The 19,755-nt window shown below is 46.1% G+C and overlaps 1 protein-coding gene across 1 annotated transcript in view; it reads right to left on the reverse strand.

Moving 5' to 3' along the window:
- The window catches only part of GATD1 (glutamine amidotransferase class 1 domain containing 1), a 31,551-nt gene extending 15,388 nt beyond the window's left edge, over nt 1-16,163 (reverse strand). The window contains exons 1-4 of the mRNA XM_069740420.1: nt 15,966-16,163; nt 13,970-14,046; nt 12,652-12,757; nt 8,583-8,690 (exon numbers count right to left, since the gene is read on the reverse strand). Of these exons, the coding sequence (XP_069596521.1) occupies nt 8,583-8,690; nt 12,652-12,757; nt 13,970-14,046; nt 15,966-16,059 (385 nt within the window). The 5' untranslated portion in view covers nt 16,060-16,163. The remainder of the gene's footprint in view (nt 1-8,582; nt 8,691-12,651; nt 12,758-13,969; nt 14,047-15,965) is intronic.
- Nucleotides 16,164-19,755: the final 3,592 nt, after the last annotated feature.

A 19,755-nucleotide genomic window follows, 5' to 3' on the forward strand; every position in this document is an offset into this window, starting at 1 on the left:
GTATACATTTCACCAAAATCAATCACCATACCCCCTTTCCAAAAGATCCAGAGCACAGATGCACCATTTTGGTGCATTAAAAACAACCGGTTGAGCACTGCTGCCAGTGTGACACAACCAGGTGCCCACATACTGGTGACCGAACGGACAGTAACTCTCATCTATCTCTCCTGATGGCACAGCCATGGACAATGGCGTTTCTCGACCTAATGTCAGGATTCCTGTTGTCTTTCTACAGTTTGACCACTAGTGGCTGCTGTCGTTCACCTTGATAATTTTGCTGCAATTCCACTCGTTACCACTGTTGTGTGCTGCAATTGCCCTTTACCAAGATGGCAGATTGTGAACCTGTCAAATCTATCTTATTTCCTGTTTGGACCTACTTTAAGCCACATGATTCCTCACTCATTTGTTGAAAATGTGTCTAGCTGTTCAGTCTCAGAACTATATTACACAGACCATTCCCACTTCTCTACGGATTGTTGCTAGAATTCCTACTACTACTTGCAAGATCTTCTGCTAGTCCTGCGGTTTCTGCTCCTCCGACCACTGTATTCCATCAGTGCAACAACCAGTATCGCAACACCGACAAATTCAGCGCTCCGGCAGGAAACGTGAAGAGTCATGTAAGGAGGAGTCGCCGCAAATCCGGGACTGTCCTGCTGTATTCGAGATGGTTGGGACCTATGGATTTATTTTTTTGTGCATTAAAGAGGTTGTCAAGTGTTTACTTTCGGCCGAGCCGCCAATACCAATAACAGCTGGCACCTGACACCCCCACGGATCAGACATTGAGGACCTATCCACAAAATAAGGGATTACCGTATATACTCAAGTATAAGCCGACCCCCCTAATTTTGCCACAAAAAGACTAGGAAAACTTAATGACTCGAGTATAAGCCTAGGGTGGAAAATGCAGCAGCTACCGGTAAATTTCAAAAATAAAAATAGATACCAATAAAAGTAAAATTAATTGAGATATCAGTAGATCAAGTGTTTTTGAATATCCATATTGAATCAGGAGCCCCATATAATGCTCCATAAAGTTTATGATGGGCCCCATAAGATGCTCCATATTAAAATACGCCCCATATAATGCTGCACAAAGGTTAATAATGGCCCCATAAGATGCTCCAGACACATTTGCCCCATATAATGCTGCACATAGCCCCATAAGATGCTCCATAGAGATATTTGCCCCCATATAACGCTGCATATGGCCCCATAAAATGCTCCATGCAGACATTTGCCCCATATGCTGTTGCTGCGATAAAAAAAAAAAAAAAAACACACTCACCTCTCGGGCCCCTGGCACTTGCTATATTCACCGGTCCACGTTCCACCGATGTCTTCCCCGTCCTCTGCACTGACATTCAGGCAGAGGGTGGCGCACACTAGTAGCGTCACCGCGCCCTCTGACCTGAGCGTCACTGCAGAGGACGCGGAAGACACAGCGGCGCCAATGCTGGAACGGGGAGCAGGTGAATATCGCGCACTGTGTTACACTCACCTGCTCCTGGCGCGGTGTCCCTGGTTCTCCGGCGCCAGCTACTTCTTCCTGTAGTGAGCGGTCACATGGTATCGCTCATTACTGTAATGAATATGCAGCTCCACCACTATGGGAGTCCATATTCATTACTGTAATGAGTGGTACCATGTGACTGCTCACTACATGAAGAAGCTGCCAGCGCCCAGAGAACCAGGGACGTCCAGGGACTGCGCCAGGAGCAGGTGAGTATGGTTACACAGCTGCTGCTCCCCCTCCCCTGCCAACCCCTGGGTATGACTCGAGTATAAGCCGAGAGGGGCAATGTCAGCCTAAAAAAATGGGCTGAAATTCTCAGCTTATACTCGAGTATATAAGGTAAGTACGTACTGATACTATGCCGCCTACTTCCTAAGAAGAAACAGAAGACAAGTGCAGGGGAATGAACATAAACAGCAGAGAGATAAACCCTAGCTGGTCTTTCACTGACTGGCTTAAACTACAGCAGTATGGCTGGACATCCCAGCTGGAAACACTAGCAGGGGCAAAATATATAAAGCTGCATCCACAAGGTGATAGGACAGACAAAAGAGTAACTTAAAAACACCTGTTAAACTAAAAAAAGACTGAAGCAAGAATAACAGAAACTAAACATTCAGAGGAAAAGGTGAGCAGAGTTTTCTCTGACTCAGGTGGCATAATAGCAACAATGTGCAACCTGTGTCATATAGCAGGTACCTGGCCTGTATTTAAAGAAGCCCTTCTCCTCCTCACAACAAAGTTTTTATACTCTTAATATATTGCAATCATCAAATTATATAGCACTGTGTACTTACAATTGCACATTTTACTTTTCAGATAAGTCTTCTTGTTTCCCTGCATTTATCATTCCCCTTTTCTACTCTTGACCCAGCTGCTCCCTCCTCCCCCTGCTGGGGACTTTTGCAGTGACTCATGACTCATACAGGAAAAATTGACCTCCTGTTTCTACATAGAGCTTAGGAGGATTCAGCTAGTCAGTTTTTAATCATGTGAGGTCATAGACCTAATGAAAAAGAAAAGAATTACTGGGTAGAAAGGCAAAATGAGCAATTGTATGTACACAGTGCTGTATAATATGATGGCTGCATTATAATAAGAGGATAAAAAATTTGATGGGGGAGGAGGAGGAGGGCTTCTTTAAGTAAATTAGATTTCTTGGTCTGATGGTAATTAATTTCGGGAGTAAAAACACTCTTTTTTAAATTAAATCTCTGCAGTAGCACTCTGTAAGCAATAAGATGGGAGTACTGTACTTTTATGTAACCCTCAAATTAACATTCCTCAAACATCTCTCCCAGGCTAAAAGGCTCCACAATTAAAGGACAGGTAGGATCCAGCACAAATTAAACAAAAAAGCCTTAGGGTATGTTCACACGTTCAGGATTTCCATCCTTTTTTTTTCAGGACAGTTTTTTTAAAAAACTGCAGCTCTTGGCAGAAAACGCAGGTCCTTTTTTTGGTCCTTTTTTTGTCCTTTTTTGATGCGTTTTTTTATCCTTTTTTTATGCAGTTTTCTATGCAGAGACTGTGTGTTTCCTAGGAAGCTTTTTAGGGCTAAAATGGCTGAACATACCCTAACCCTACCCCTAACCCTACCCCTAACCCTAACCCTACCCCTAACCCTACCCCTAACCCTACCCCTACCCATATTCTAACCTTAGTGAAAAAAAAAAAAAAAAAAAAAATTCTTAATTTTTTTATTGTCCCTACCAATGGGGGTGACAAAGTGGGGGGGGTGTCATTTACTATTTTTTTATTTTGATCACTGAGATATAACCTATCTCAGTGATCAAAATGCACTTTGGAGCGAATCTGCCGGCCGGCAGATTCGGCGGGCGCACTGCGCATGCGCCCGCCATTTTGCAAGATGGCGGCGCCCAGGGAGAAGACGGCCGGACGGACACCGGGTAAGTATAAGGGGGGGAGATTAGGGCACGGGGGGGGGGGCATCGGAGCACTGGGGGGGGGCATCGGAGCATGGGGGGGTGGGATCGGAGCACGGGGGGGCAGCCACACTCCGCCCACGCACTTCCGCCCGCTCCCCCGCACTTCCTGCTGCAGCGGTTCTGCACATCAAATCGCAGTAAAACCCGCAGATATATTTTTGATCTGCGGGTTTTACTGCGATTTTGACCTCACAATGGAGGTCTATGGGTGCAGAACCGCTGTGGTTCAGGAAAAAGAAGTGACATGCTCCTTCTTTTTTGCCGCAGCTATTCTGCGCGGCTTTTTAAACGAAATTACGGACCATGTGCACAGCAGTGACTGTTTTCCATAGGGTTACATTGTTATGTACCCTGCATGGAAAACTGCTGCGGAACCGCAGCGGCAATACCGCTGCGGTTCCGCAGTAAAAAACGCACTGTGTGAACATGGCCTTAGTCTGATGAGAGGAGAGCACAAGCAATTATTGAGGCAGTCACCACCTCTGCTAATATACTACAAAAAAAACTGACCAGCACCTCTGCACAGAGCAAAGCAAGTGTGAACAGGTGCAAGCGGCTATGACTGCATAATATGCAAACGAAAGAATACAGCAGACCTACATAATCTGGAAATGTGTTTTTTTTACTGTACTTCCTGTGACATTTCATTTGAAAGTAGTCTCAAACAAGATTTCACAGGAGGCTGGGGCTGCACTCACTCACTGTAGCACCCACAGCCCCTCCTGAAAAAGGATGTTATCAGAGGGGAGCGCTGCAGTTACTCACTAGATTTTTGCAGCACCGTCCCCTTTGAAGACGTCCTGGCTCCTGTAGGAGTGGTGAGCACAGCGCCGGCTTTCTGCTTCTATTTCCGCTGCCACTGTAGCTTCTGTGAAGGAAGACGTTGTCAGGCAGCCGAGAAAGAATCAGTCAGTGACATCATCACCGCCCTAAAACAATTCATCATCAGGGGGTGGAGATAGAAGAATGACACCATTGTGGCCCCTTGTAGACGACTCGTTTGAGGGTTGCAGAAAGCTGTGGAGCAGCACTGGTGTCACTCACTGCTTCCATCTCCACCCCCTGATGATATCTTCTTGGGTGGTGGAGACAGAAGCAGAATGCTGGCGCTGCACTCGCATCTCTCACAGCGCCCATCACCCAGGATCCGTGACATCTTCAGTGGAGACAACAATACAAGAAACTAGTGACTAACCGCAGTACTGCTCCTTGTGACTTCCTGTTCCAGGAGGGGCGATGAAAGCTGCGGGAAGTGAGAGCAGCCCCAATCTTCAGGAACATCACATTTGAGACGCCTCTCAAATTAAATGTCACAGGAAGGACAGTAAAAACACATTTAGGGACTAGCTTGATAAGGGAGAAATATAGGGTGTTGTGGAAAAGCAAATTACAAAAGTGGTTAGGGTGTAAAGATAGATAGTGAGAAAATATGATTTTATGTTCCGGGCCACCCCTTTAATACAAGGGGTCTCTGCAGAATTATACTTTTGGCCGTCTTAATCCACCACCATGGATAACATAGAAACTCCTCTATCTGTGGCTCCAGTCAGCTGGAATGTTGTCATCTGAAGGTAATATGTCATCAGATGCCTGCTATCCCATCTCAGAGCAGCATGATGCAGGGGCAGAGACCCTGATGCGTTACTTGGCTGCTTGCTTCAGTTTTCATAAAGTCACAGCTTTCTCTGCTGCAGACTTAGCAGTTCTCTGAATGCTGAGCTCTCTATAACTGCACCCACAACACAGGGTCTCTGCAACTACATTATGCTGCTCTCAGATTTGGTGGCAAAAACCTGCTCACAAATTCCCTTTAATGTTACTGTTATACAGAGGATTTAGAGCTCTAGCAGAAAAACTGGGCTCTGCATGCTATAACGATATATTAAGAAATGAATCTTAGATCTAAAACCAAATGATGTTAAAAAGGTGGAAATACACTTTAAGATCTGAGAACCACCATGTATTTTTTTTTACTTTTTCACCCGAGAGCCTGCATTTTAAGTAAGTATCAGAAATGGTGGGTTAGAGATGTGGGTAAAAACACACAAAGCAATTAGATTTCAAAGTTGTCATTTCCCGGAGAATGGTGGAGGAAGGGTGAGCTGTGAAACCACAGAGTGTGATGTGATTGAAGACAGTAAGTGCCCGAATGTTCATAGTGAGGTTTTCAGGACATTTACCACATTAGGACGGAGAGATTTTAGCTAGGATTGTACCTGCCCAATATACCTTCTGCATGGGAATACATAGAAATTACGGGGCCCCATAGCCAAAGTTTTAATTGCCCCCTTCTCACAATAATAAAAAAAAAAAAAAAAAAAAGAAAAAGAATATTCGGCGGGGTCACAAGAGTATATCTAACAACTTTGCAGCCCTTACAGTGTAATTTTACTACTATTGAAGCCCCTAGATTACCCCTTTTTTGCCCATACAAAAGTGCCTCCCTAACACAGTATGATACCCCAACAGTGAATTCCTCCACAGTACAATAAACCTACTGAAACCCCCCTCCCGGCAAAGTATGGTGACTAGTGATGAGCGAGTGTACTCATTGCTCGGGTTTTCCAGAGCACGGTCGGGTGGTCTCCGAGTATTTGTAACTGCTCGGAGATTTAGTTTTCATCGCCGCAGCTGCATGATTTACAGCTGCTAGCCAGGCTGAGTACATGTTGTCTGGTTGTTAGGGAATCTGAACATGTATTCAAGCTGTCTAGTAGCTGTAAATCATTCAGCTGCGGTGATGAAAACTAAATCTCCGAACACTAACAAATACTCGGAGATCACCCGAGCGTGCTCTGAAAAACCCCAGCAATGAGTACACTCGCTCGTCACTAATGGTGACACTAACACAGTATGATACCCCAACTGGGACCCCAACACTGCCCTCCACACAGTATAACAGCCCCAACACAACCATCCACACAGTATAACAGCCGCAACACAACCATCCACACAGTATAACAGCCCCAACACAACCATCCACACAGTATAACAGCCCCAACACAACCATCCACTCAATATAACAGTCCCAACACTGCCCTCCACACAGTATAACAGCCCCAACACAACCATCCACACAGTATAACAGCCGCAACACAACCATCCACACAGTATAACAGCCCCAACACAACCATCCACACAGTATAACAGCCCCAACACAACCATCCACTCAATATAACAGCCCCAACACTGCCCTCCACACAGTATAACAGCCCCAACACAACCATCCACACAGTATAACAGCCGCAACACAACCATCCACACAGTATAACAGCCCCAACACAACCATCCACACAGTATAACAGCCCCAACACAACCATCCACTCAATATAACAGCCCCAACACAGCCCTCCACACAGTATAACAGCCCCAACACAACCATCCACACAGTATAACAGCCCCGACACAACCATCCACACAATATAACAGCCCCGACACAGCCCTCCACACAGTATAACAGCACCGACACAGCCCTCCACACAGTATAACAGCCCCGACACAGCCCTCCACACAGTATAACAGCCCCGACACAACCATCCACTCAATATAACAGCCCCAACACTGCCCTCCACACAGTATAACAGCCCCAACACAACCATCCACACAGTATAACAGCCGCAACACAACCATCCACACAGTATAACAGCCCCAACACAACTATCCACACAGTATAACAGCCCCAACACAACCATCCACTCAATATAACAGCCCCAACACAGCCCTCCACACAGTATAACAGCCCCGACACAACCATCCACACAATATAACAGCCCCGACACAGCCCTCCACACAGTATAACAGCCCCGACACAGCCCTCCACACAGTATAACAGCCCCGACACAGCCCTCCACACAGTATAACAGCCCCGACACAGCCCTCCACACAGTATAACAGCCCCGACACAGCCCTCCACACAATATAACAGCCCCGACACAGCCCTCCACACAGTATAACAGCCCCAACACAGCCCCCCACACAGTATAACAGCCCCAGCACAGCCCCCCACACAGTATAATAGCCCCAGCACAGCCCCCCACACAGTATAATAGCCCCAGCACAGCCCCCCACACAGTATAATAGCCCCAGCACAGCCCCCCACACAGTATAATAGCCCCAGCACAGCCCCCCACACAGTATAATAGCCCCAGCACAGCCCCCCACACAGTATAATAGCCCCAGCACAGCCCCCCACACAGTATAATAGCCCCAGCACAGCCCCCCACACAGTATAATAGCCCCAGCACAGCCCCCCACACAGTATAACAGCCCCAGCACAGCCCCCCACACAGTATAACAGCCCCAGCACAGCCCCCCACACAGTATAACAGCCCCAGCACAGCCCCCCACACAGTATAACAGCCCCAACACAGCCCCCCACACAGTATAACAGCCCCAACACAACCATCCACACAGTATAACAGCCCCAGCACAGCCCCCCACACAGTATAATAGCCCCAGCACAGCCCCCACACAGTATAATAGCCCCAGCACAGCCCCCACACAGTATAATAGCCCCAGCACAGCCCCCACAGAGTATAATAGCCCCAGCACAGCCCCCCACACAGTATAATAGCCCCAGCACAGCCCCCCACACAGTATAACAGCCCCAACACAACCATCCACACAGTATAACAGCCCCAACACAACCATCCACACAGTATAATAGCCCCACCACAGCCCTCCACACAGTATAATATCCCCAATAAAACCCTCCACACAGTATATAATTTAGAAGCCTACAAATCCATTGAGTTTTTCAAGCAGAAGGTGCATCAAGAAAATAAGAAAGGTTGTTTTTCCTAAAGTGTTTTTCTGTGTTGCTCTTTACCACCAGCATTTTCATTTTACTTTATATAGACAATAGTAAGCAGCTTCAAAGCCGAAGTCACCTGAAGAATGGACCGGCCACTTCTTCTAACCGCTTTGTGGCTTTTGAAGCCTGGAGCAGAGAAACAAAGATCAAAAAGATGGAAGTCGTTTCGGGAAGCCTGATAAAGACGTCCTGTGCACATGGCCTAAGGAAGACATTTTCTGCACTGATCTCCCACTAAACACTAAAATCCTCCACCAATTCCCCAACACGTCCTGCATCGCTCTGCTGCTCTTACTTTTTTCTGTTTTGAAGTGCTGCAAGATTCTGGCCAGATAACCGCTATTAGCCAAGTCAGTCATAGCTCCCGGACAATGTGGGATTAAAAGTGCGTGATAACGAGAACCTAGGGAGGAAAAAAAAAAAAAAAAAAAATCAACAGAAAAAAAAAGATTATATATATACATACACAGGTCCTTCTCAAAAAATTAGCATACAGTGTTAAATTTCATTATTTACCATAATGTAATGATTACACTTAAACTTTCATATATTATAGATTCATTATCCACCAACTGAAATTTGTCAGGTCTTTTATTGTTTTAATACTGATGATTTTGGCATACAACTCCTGATAACCCAAAAAACCTGTCTCAATAAATTAGCATATCAAGAAAAGGTTCTCTAAACGACCTATTACCCTAATCTTCTGAATCAACTAATTACTCTAAACACATGCAAAAGATACCTGAGGCTTTTATAAACTCCCTGCCTGGTTCATTACTCAAAACCCCCATCATGGGTAAGACTAGCGACCTGACAGATGTCAAGAAGGCCATCATTGACACCCTCAAGCAAGAGGGTAAGACCCAGAAAGAAATTTCTCAACAAATAGGCTGTTCCCAGAGTGCTGTATCAAGGCACCTCAATGGTAAGTCTGTTGGAAGGAAACAATGTGGCAGAAAACGCTGTACAACGAGAAGAGGAGACCGGACCCTGAGGAAGATTGTGGAGAAGGACCGATTCCAGACCTTGGGGAACCTGAGGAAGCAGTGGACTGAGTCTGGTGTGGAAACATCCAGAGCCACCGTGCACAGGCGTGTGCAGGAAATGGGCTACAGGTGCCGCATTCCCCAGGTAAAGCCACTTTTGAACCATAAACAGCGGCAGAGGCGCCTGACCTGGGCTACAGAGAAGCAGCACTGGACTGTTGCTAAGTGGTCCCAAGTACTTTTTTCTGATGAAAGCAAATTTTGCATGTCATTCGGAAATCAAGGTGCCAGAGTCTGGAGGAAGACTGGGGAGAAGGAAATGCCAAAATGCCTGAAGTCCAGTGTCAAGTACCCACAGTCAGTGATGGTGTGGGGTGCCATGTCAGCTGCTGGTGTTGGTCCACTGTGTTTCATCAAGGGCAGGGTCAATGCAGCTAGCTATCAGGAGATTTTGGAGCACTTCATGCTTCCATCGGCTGAAATGCTTTATGGAGATGAAGATTTCATTTTTCAGCACGACCTGGCACCTGCTCACAGTGCCAAAACCACTGGTAAATGGTTTACTGACCATGGTATTACTGTGCTCAATTGGCCTGCCAACTCTCCTGACCTGAACCCCATAGAGAATCTGTGGGATATTGTGAAGAGAAAGTTGAGAGACGCAAGACCCAACACTCTGGATGAGCTTAAGGCCGCTATTGAAGCATCCTGGGCCTCCATAACATCTCAGCAGTGTCACAGGCTGATTGCCTCCATGCCACGCCGCATTGAAGCAGTCATTTCTGCCAAAGGATTCCCGACCAAGTATTGAGTGCATAACTGAACATTATTATTTGTTGTTTTTTTGTTTGTTATTAAAAAACACTTTTATTTGATTGGATTGGTGAAATATGCTAATTTATTGAGACAGGTTTTTTGGGTTATCAGGAGTTGTATGCCAAAATCATCAGTATTAAAACAATAAAAGACCTGACAAATTTCAGTTGGTGGATAATGAATCTATAATATATGAAAGATTAATTGTAATCATTACATTATGGTAAATAATGAAATTTAACACTATATGCTAATTTTTTGAGAAGGACCTGTATATTTATATATATATAAATTTATATATATATTTTATTATTTTTTTTTTTTTCACCAATATGCTTTTCAATACAGAGAAGACGTATACTGCACGGGATATGTTTTTTTTTTTAAGAATTGGAGACATATATATTGCTAGACCGTGGCTTATGTTTGGAGTCTTGAAAAAACAACACAAGAAATAGACCATAAAAGGGGATCACCCAAGGCAATGGATTAAATATGAAAATTACAAATTTTATTAGAATAACACTCATGGACATAGGAAACAACCACATGAAGCACACAATTAAAAGCATTTAAAATTGGTCACACATAGGACCTAGAAACATGAACAAATGGCCCATAATAGAACCCTCCTCCTAGATGCGATCCCTCCCCAAACACACTGTAATGGCTAATAATAATATATAGTACAGTGTAAGATGTCTGCATGAACAGCACTATTGGAATATAGGGTAAAGCAACACAACCTAAGAAGTATAATTGTGACCATGATATATAATGCACCAGTCTATGAATACCTCACACCAGCAGGATTACCTATGTAACACAAATAAGCAGATATGCACGCGTAGGGTCTCTGCTCCTCCTGTTGATACCCCCCTTGGCTATGTACAGAGCTTGAACAGCTCCTGGGTTTGCATACTGGTTTCTTGTTATTGGTGATCTGAATCCTCACTCCTCAGCAGATCTTTTTATTTCCCTTACTATGGGAGCTTTTGCAATTTAATGGCACAGGTTATATACCACGTTAGACTAGACCAGTGGAAGCGCTACACAACTAACTCTGCATTATATACAACTCTATACCTTAATGGAGTAGACCTACATGCTATATGTGTGGTTTGGGATCAATCTGATTCACTGTGTATGCTTTATTAAGCTTTTGTCTATGTCTTATGTTATTGCAAAAAGGTTAATTTTTTTTTTTTTTTTTTGCATATCTGCTTATTTGTGTTACATAGGTAATCCTGCTGGTGTGAGGTATTCATAGACTGGTGCATTATATATCATGGTCACAATTATACTTCTTAGGTTGTGTTGCTTTACCCTATATTCCAATAGTGCTGTTCATGCAGACATCTTACACTGTACTATATATTATTATTAGCCATTACAGTGTGTTTGGGGAGGGATCGCATCTAGGAGGAGGGTTCTATTATGGGCCATTTGTTCATGTTTCTAGGTCCTATGTGTGACCAATTTTAAATGCTTTTAATTGTGTGCTTCATGTGGTTGTTTCCTATGTCCATGAGTGTTATTCTAATAAAATTTGTAATTTTCATATTTAATCCATTGCCTTGGGTGATCCCCTTTTATGGTCTATTTCTTGTGTTGTTTTTTCATGGCTTAGTATAGTATAGACCAGGTTGGATCCCCGTTTCCTATGTGGTGCCCCCGCTCTAGTTATTATGTTTGGAGTCTTGTGTACTATGAGCATGGCTCCAGACATATACCTCTACTGAAAGGCACAAATATGAGGATGCAAACGTTTCATCATGGCTTTACTGGAAGTCATCACCTCTACAGGTTGTCACAACGTAACATATATAGTATTGTGATTAGTAATGAGCGTTCTCCGAGCATGCTCGGGTCTTATCCGAGTGACTTTGGAGTGCTTGAATAATATGTTCGAGTCCCTGTGGCTGCATGATTCTCGGCTGTTTGACAGCTGCAACACATGCAGGGATTGCGTGTTTGTTAGGGAATCCCCAAATGGGATGCTGCTGTCTAACAGCAGAGAATCATGCAGCCGCAGGGACTCGAACATAATATTCGAGCACGCCGAAGTCACTCGGATAACACCCGAGCACATTAGCTCATCACTAATTGTGATCCATTATCCATGCCATGGAGTTAGCTGACACTCGTCTATCCCAATCCCTACATACATACATATGCACGCTCAGATCATGCGCTTTAAACCTGGATAGCGGACTAAGCAGATGTTTGCTGCACTAAATGTACTGATTTACAGGAATAATACAGATCAGAGTGCAGGAATAACCCCACAGCGATATTAGTCTGTAGGCATAGAGCAAGTAACGTGCGAGATGTATATAGGGAATCACCTGTGCACACTGCCATTATCCAGCCTCATACACCTCCAGCAGTGCCGCCCTTAATGATAAGGAGATGACTCCTCATTACACAATATCTGTCCCAATCTATGCAGCAAAGCGAGCGGCAAATCCTCAGAGCAAGAGAAGGATTGGCACTGGCTTGGCTGACAGATGTAGGGACTGCGGTAATGCTACACATGGTTCTGTCACTGTATCTTACCATCTATTGACTCCAGTCTGGCTGGATTGGCATATGGCTTAAGTTGGAAATCTTGGAACCATCTTGTGTCTATTTCACTGACACCCACAAAATCTAGAGCCTTTCCCTAGGGAAAAAAAAAGAGCGGTCATTCTAAAAAGAAACAAATAATTAAAGGGGTAATCCAAGACTATTTTTTTTTATGGTTCTGAGAGCTAACAGGCCGGTAACTACTAACTACCTGCCTGTTCTAACCGACACCGGCTCTGAGTGGACACCGACCGCTCCTGCTGGGGATTCAGCCGCCCAACATCAGCAGAGCAGCTCCTCTTCTTCTGGGCTGTTCTGTCGACGGGGCGCGACTGCCGACGTCATGCTGATTGACTGTTGGCTCCCCACAGTTAGGCAGCAGGGAGCTATCAATCAGCATGACATCGGCAATCACGCCCCATCAACAGGACAGAGCGGAAAAGAAGCCGCCGCTCTGTCAACGTGGTGTCAGCTGAAGCAGTCAGTGACCAATCTAAGCACTCAGAAATCAGTGGCGCAGGCAGAACCAGCAGATAGTAACTGCCTGTCTGTTGGTTCTTAGCCCATTTAAAAAAAATAAAATAGTCCCGGCTAACCCCTTTAAGAACAGATGAAGCTTATAATACATTTCACTGCATCTTATATGAGCAACTATTAGGGCTTGTTCACATGTTGCATTTATTTCCGCATAGAAAACATAGTGTTTACATTAACAGTAAAGTGAATGAGATCTCGGAAACCTCATGCACATGAGATTTATTTTTTTCCTTCCAGATTTCAACCATCAAAGCATTTTCTCAAATCTACAACATGTCACTTTAGCATTTTTCCCCAATTTAAATGAATGGGAATAAAATGCAGATAAAAAGCTTCACATATTTCATGCAGTTGTTTTCCTGCCAACACTCAGCAAATACTCAACCTGTGCACATTAGTGATAAGCGAAGGTACTTGGCTAAGGCGTTACCCGAGTGTCTTCAGGATGCTCGAAAAATATGTTCGAGTCCCCACGGCCGCATGTCTCATCTGTGTGCGCAGTGTAACCATGCATTGCTTGTTCTGATGACCTCCAACCCAACCGATAATTAGTTTATCTATGTAATAAGGTGAGCAGGGACCCAAATATGGTACAGCCACTAAGCAATGGAGGTTGGGGGTCTCCCAATGTCATATCTGCCAGGACCACTGACTGGCCTCCCCTTGTCATGTGGGAAAAGACAGGATGGCATCGATTCATGGGACTATTTCAGGCAGTAATAGTGTAATATTCAGAGGACGGTTTCTTCAGCCGCACGATTACAATACAAACCCCCGGGGAGGCCACTTGGAGATTGAAGGCTGAACTTGCAAGGGTGAAGGTCTGCAGGAACGATGGTGCCGAGACCCCTGAAATAGAGAGACAATGTCACCACAGAAGGTAGAAAAACCACAATTCACCACATCGTGCTCTCCTGCTGTACAAGGCAGGGTACGGTCACCTGGAGCTTTTTTGTGACGACAATATAGGAACGGATTCTGCTCCAAAATACACATCACATTTGCCAAAACTGCTGCAAATATGCCCCATGTGAACACAGCCAGAACTATGCCCCATGTGAACACAGCCAGAACTATGCCCCATGTGAACGTGGCCGCAACTATGCCCCATGTGAACGCAGCCAGAACTATGCCCCATGTGAACGTGGCCGCAACTATGCCCCATGTGAACGCAGCCAGAACTATGCCCCATGTGAACGTGGCCGCAACTATGCCCCAAGTGAACACAGCCGCAACTATGCCCCATGTGAACGCAGCCAGAACTATGCCCCATGTGAACGCAGCCAGAACTATGCCCCATGTGAACGCAGCCAGAACTATGCCCCATGTGAACGCAGCCGCAACTATGCCCCATGTGAACGCAGCCGCAACTATGCCCCATGTGAATGCAGCCAGAACTATGCCCCATGTGAACGCAGCCGCAACTATGCCCCATGTGAACGCAACCAGAACTATGCCCCATGTGAACGCAGCCAGAACTATGCCCCATGTGAACGCAGCCAGAACTATGCCCCATGTGAACACAGCCGCAACTATGCCCCATGTGAACGCAACCAGAACTATGCCCCATGTGAACGCAGCCAGAACTATGCCCCATGTGAACGCAGCCATAACTATGCCCCATGTGAACGCAGCCATAACTATGCCCCATGTGAACGCAGCCAGAACTATGCCCCATGTGAACGCAGCCTCCACTATGCCCCATGTGAACGCAGCCAGAACTATGCCCCATGTGAACGCAGCCAGAACTATGCCCCATGTGAACGCAGCCTCCACTATGCCCCATGTGAACGTAGCCAGAACTATGCCCCATGTGAACACAGCCAGAACTATGCCCCATGTGAACACAGCCAGAACTATGCCCCATGTGAACGCAGCCAGAACTATGCCCCATGTGAACGCAGCCTCCACTATGCCCCATGTGAACGCAGCCAGAACTATGCCCCATGTGAACGCAGCCAGAACTATGCCCCATGTGAATGCAGCCAGAACTATGCCCCATGTGAATGCAGCCAGAACTATGCCCCATGTGAACGCAGCCTCCACTATGCCCCATGTGAACGTAGCCAGAACTATGCCCCATGTGAACACAGCCAGAACTATGCCCCATGTGAACACAGCCAGAACTATGCCCCATGTGAACGCAGCCAGAACTATGCCCCATGTGAACGCAGCCTCCACTATGCCCCATGTGAACGCAGCCAGAACTATGCCCCATGTGAACGCAGCCAGAACTATGCCCCATGTGAATGCAGCCAGAACTATGCCCCATGTGAACGCAGCCAGAACTATGCCCCATGTGAACGCAGCCTCCACTATGCCCCATGTGAATGCAGCCAGAACTATGCCCCATGTGAACGCAGCCAGAACTATGCCCCATGTGAATGCAGCCAGAACTATGCCCCATGTGAACGTAGCCAGAACTATGCCCCATGTGAACGTAGCCAGAACTATGCCCCATGTGAACACAGCCAGAACTATGCCCCATGTGAACACAGCCGTACTCTCTGCCGAGTTTAGAACTGTCCAAAAACCCCTTTAATAAAGATAAAGCAAAAATCTTTTTTTCCCCCCACACTTTCTAGTCTGACTGCCCCTTTAATGATGGCACCAAGTGTGTCTGCTCTAACTCTGTGGCGACTGTGAACTACAACTACCAGCATGCTGATCCAGTCACGTGTCAGCTCAGATCCAATACAACAGCATAGGAGGCAGATCACATGACCCACTAGGCGGCGACTGTCACATGACCAGAACCAACCTCTCACCTCCGGTAACGGCGCTGCACACGATCAGACAGCTGGGCTTGGTGAGCCGGTCTGTCGCTCCGCCGCCTCCGGTAGACCCTTGTTTCTTCATCATATCAAGGGTGAAACGCCGGCTATCGCTGAACGCATGCGCATTAGGAGTTGTCAAAACCGCGACGTTGCCAATAAAGATTGTTGGAATGACGCGCTGATGTGTGTGACGTCATGTTTGGGGGCGGAGCCGAGTGCTTTTCCACATTGCTCTGTCATTGGTGCATATTAAAGCGGTGCAGGGAGCGGACATACGGGGCTTACTAGTCATCGGCCGTGTATGTGTGCAGTGCTGCCCGTAGGGGGCAGTGTGTTGTATATAGTGAGTTCTGCAGGGAGCTGATTGTTATGGAAGCATCATTTCACATGCACTAAGTAAATAACACAGTCAGAGCCCAGTATTATATAGCCCAGAGCTGAACTCACAATTCTGACGGTTGCTATTGGAAACAGACTGGTTTGTGAGCAGTCACATATTGTGGGGGAGTGTGTACATGAGGCGGTGTATATACACTAAGGAGGGACAAGGCGTGGGCAGGGTAGACACCTGCCTAGAGCGCTACCTCTTGCCTCCCCAAGGGGGCGCACTTTGGGAAAAAGAACACCTGACACTGCTGAATGCCTGCGGCCGCCTGTCGCCTTCCTCTGGCCTAAGGCATTCAGCACAATAGCACATTGATTCCCAGGGCACGGGCACACGGAAACAGTGTCAGTCACCTGTCCGCGCCCCGGCCGTCGCTCAGTCCCTACACTCAATTTTATTTGTGTCTGTCGCACGCGAATACAATTACCGTGAGCGTCGCCCGGCTCGGGAGCAAAGGAGCTGTAATCATTTCTCTGCTCCGCCGGGAACTCCAGCAGAATGCAGTAATGGCGTCACACTGTCCAGTGCCCACTGCTGTACTAGACAGAAGAGGAGGCTGGGCAAGGCCCAGGAGCCTGGATGAGGGGAGTATACGCTTTTTTATTTTTTCTTATTTTACTTTTGACAAGAAATGGGGGCTATAACAGTAGGGGCTGGATGTGTGGACATTATGAGGGTCTGGCTTTGGGAACATTACACAAGGGGCTGGCTGTGTGGACATTACAAGAGCAGCTGACTGTGGGGACAGTAGAAGAGGGGCAGTGGGGTACATATTATATGGGAGATTGTGGGCATCATTACCCTGCATATACAGGGCTGTGGTGGACATCATACTATTTATGAGGGGCTGTGGAGGTGACCATACTATGTAGTGGGGGGCTTCAGTGGACTTCATACTGTTTAGGGGGCTGTGGTGGCTATCATAGTATATATTGGGGGTCTATCGTGGATATATTGTACTGTATGGGTGGCTGTGGTGTCCATCATACAGTGTAGGGGGAGAGTGTGAGGAGGGTGGTACAGTTTGGAGAGGACAATGTGGTGGGCAGTATGAGGGCATAGTGTGAAGAGGGGACACAGTATGGATATGGAGAGGGGACAGCGTACAATGTTGGCACAGTTTGGAGAGAGGTTGGCCTGATGGGGGACAGTGTGGACATATAGAGAGTATAAGGGAAAACAGTGGAGAGGGGACAGCCATGGTATAAGTCATGGTTCATAAGGGTGGATGGTGTGGTGGTTATAGCTGATAATGGCTGACAGTGTGGTGGGTGTAGCTCATTAAGGTAGACAGTGTGGAGGTCATATACCATAGGAGAATTATTTAGGGTCATAATATGGACAAATATTTTTATGCGGAGGACATTTAAGGGGAGGTCTGCAGAGAACAGCTGTGGATGTGAAAAGTCATCATGGCCTCTGGACAAGATGGAGACGAAAAGAAAGAAGCAACTCAGTCAGATAAAATGTCACCTATAAGGTACCTGGATGTGAATGTCTATTTGTTCATTCTGACTATGTCTGATCAGTACTGTGATTCCTGTATGGTCCGCAGTCTGATAATGACTGATGACAAGAACACTCAGCATCTCCTTACCATTGTTAAAGACATACTGGGAGTTGTAAGTTCATGAGATGTAAATATATATGGGCCTGACTTGAGATTACAACTGATAGCTGTACTAAGCTTGGTGATGTAGTCATGTACTTATGGTGGTTCTGGTGATTTATTCATGTACTGATGATGGTTCTCGTGATGTATTCATGTGCTGATGTGGTGCTGGTTATCTATATATGTACTGATGATGGTACTGGTGTTGTATTTACTGATAGTGGTTCTCGTGATGTGTCCATGTACTGATTTTGGTTCTGGTGATGCATTCATGTACTGATAGAGGTAATGATGATGCATTAATGTACTGAAAGTAGTTCTGGTGATGTATTCATGTACTGATGGTGGTTCTGCTGATACATTTATCTACTGATGGTGTTTCTTGGGTCTTATTCATGTATTGATGGTGATTCTACCCACCCATTTACTTACTGATGATGATTCTGGTGCCCTATTTATGTACTGTTGATGGCGTTCTAGTTATGTACTGATGATGATTTTGGTTTGGTATTGCTGTACTGATGATGGTTCTGATGGTCCCAATGGTCCCCGTCTCTTCTGCTCATCGGGACCCAGTGGCAGGCATCTGCCAATGCAGTAAATGAAGCTGAGACCGAGATGTAGGTTCAGTTTAACTCTATAGCCGTGCGGGCCCTGGCGGCAATAGTTAAAAGCTGTCAGCCAATAGGAGGCTGGCAGCTGACGTCAGCCCACACGTCGCCGGGGTATGACGTCATTGTCATTTGCTGGCGAGTACGTGCTTGAAATGCCTGGGGTGGACCGCGGTCAGGTAAGGATAAAGTGTTTGTTTTTTTATATATATATTGAAAGCGGCAAGCCGCATTATGTTTGGGTGGCAGGATGGAGAAACATGGACCATGTGTCTCCTTCCTGCCCCATCTGCCTCTTTTCCTGCCCCATCTGCCTCCTTCTTGCCTCATGATCCTGCGCCATGTGACATGGTGCAGGATGGAGACACATGGTTCAGGATCATGGGGCAGAATGGGGTCCAATTTCTCCTGTTACCCTTGGGAAAATACAAAACTGGGGGCTAAAAAATAATTTTTGTGGGAAAAAATTAGATTTTTTATTTTCACGGCTCTGCGTTAAAAACTGTAGTGAAACACTTGGGGGTTCAGAGTTCTCACAACACATCTAGATGAGTTCCTTGGGGGGTCTAGTTTCCAATATGGGGTCACTTGGGGGGGTTTCTACTGTTTAGGTACATTAGGGGCTCTGCAAATGCAATGTGATGCCTGCAGACCAATCCATCTAAGTCTGCATTCCAAATGATGCTCCTTCCCTTCCGAGCTCTGCCATGCGCCCAACTCCCACATATGGGGTATCAGCGTACTGAGGACAAATTGCACAACAACTTTTGGGGTCCAATTTCTTCTCTTACCCTTGGGAAAATAAAAAATTGGGGGCGAAAAGATAATTTTTGTGAAAAAATATGATTTTTTATTTTTACGGTTCTGTATTATAAACTTCTGTGAAGCACTTGGTGGGTCAAAGTGCTCACCACACCTCTAGATAAGCTCCTTAGGGGGTCTACTTTCCAAAATGGTGTCACTTGTGGGGGGTTTCAATGTTTAGGCACATCAGTGGCTCTCCAAACGCAACATGGCGTCCCATCTCAATTCCTGTCAATTTTGCATTGGAAAGTCAAACGGCGCTCCTTCGCTTCCGAGCTCTCCCATGCGCCCAAACAGTGGTTTACCCCCACATATGGGGTATCAGCGTACTCAGGTCAAATTGTACAACAACGTTTTGGGTCCATTTTC

This window comes from Ranitomeya imitator, chromosome 9 (assembly GCF_032444005.1).
Source record: "Ranitomeya imitator isolate aRanImi1 chromosome 9, aRanImi1.pri, whole genome shotgun sequence".
NCBI lineage: Eukaryota > Metazoa > Chordata > Amphibia > Anura > Dendrobatidae > Ranitomeya > Ranitomeya imitator.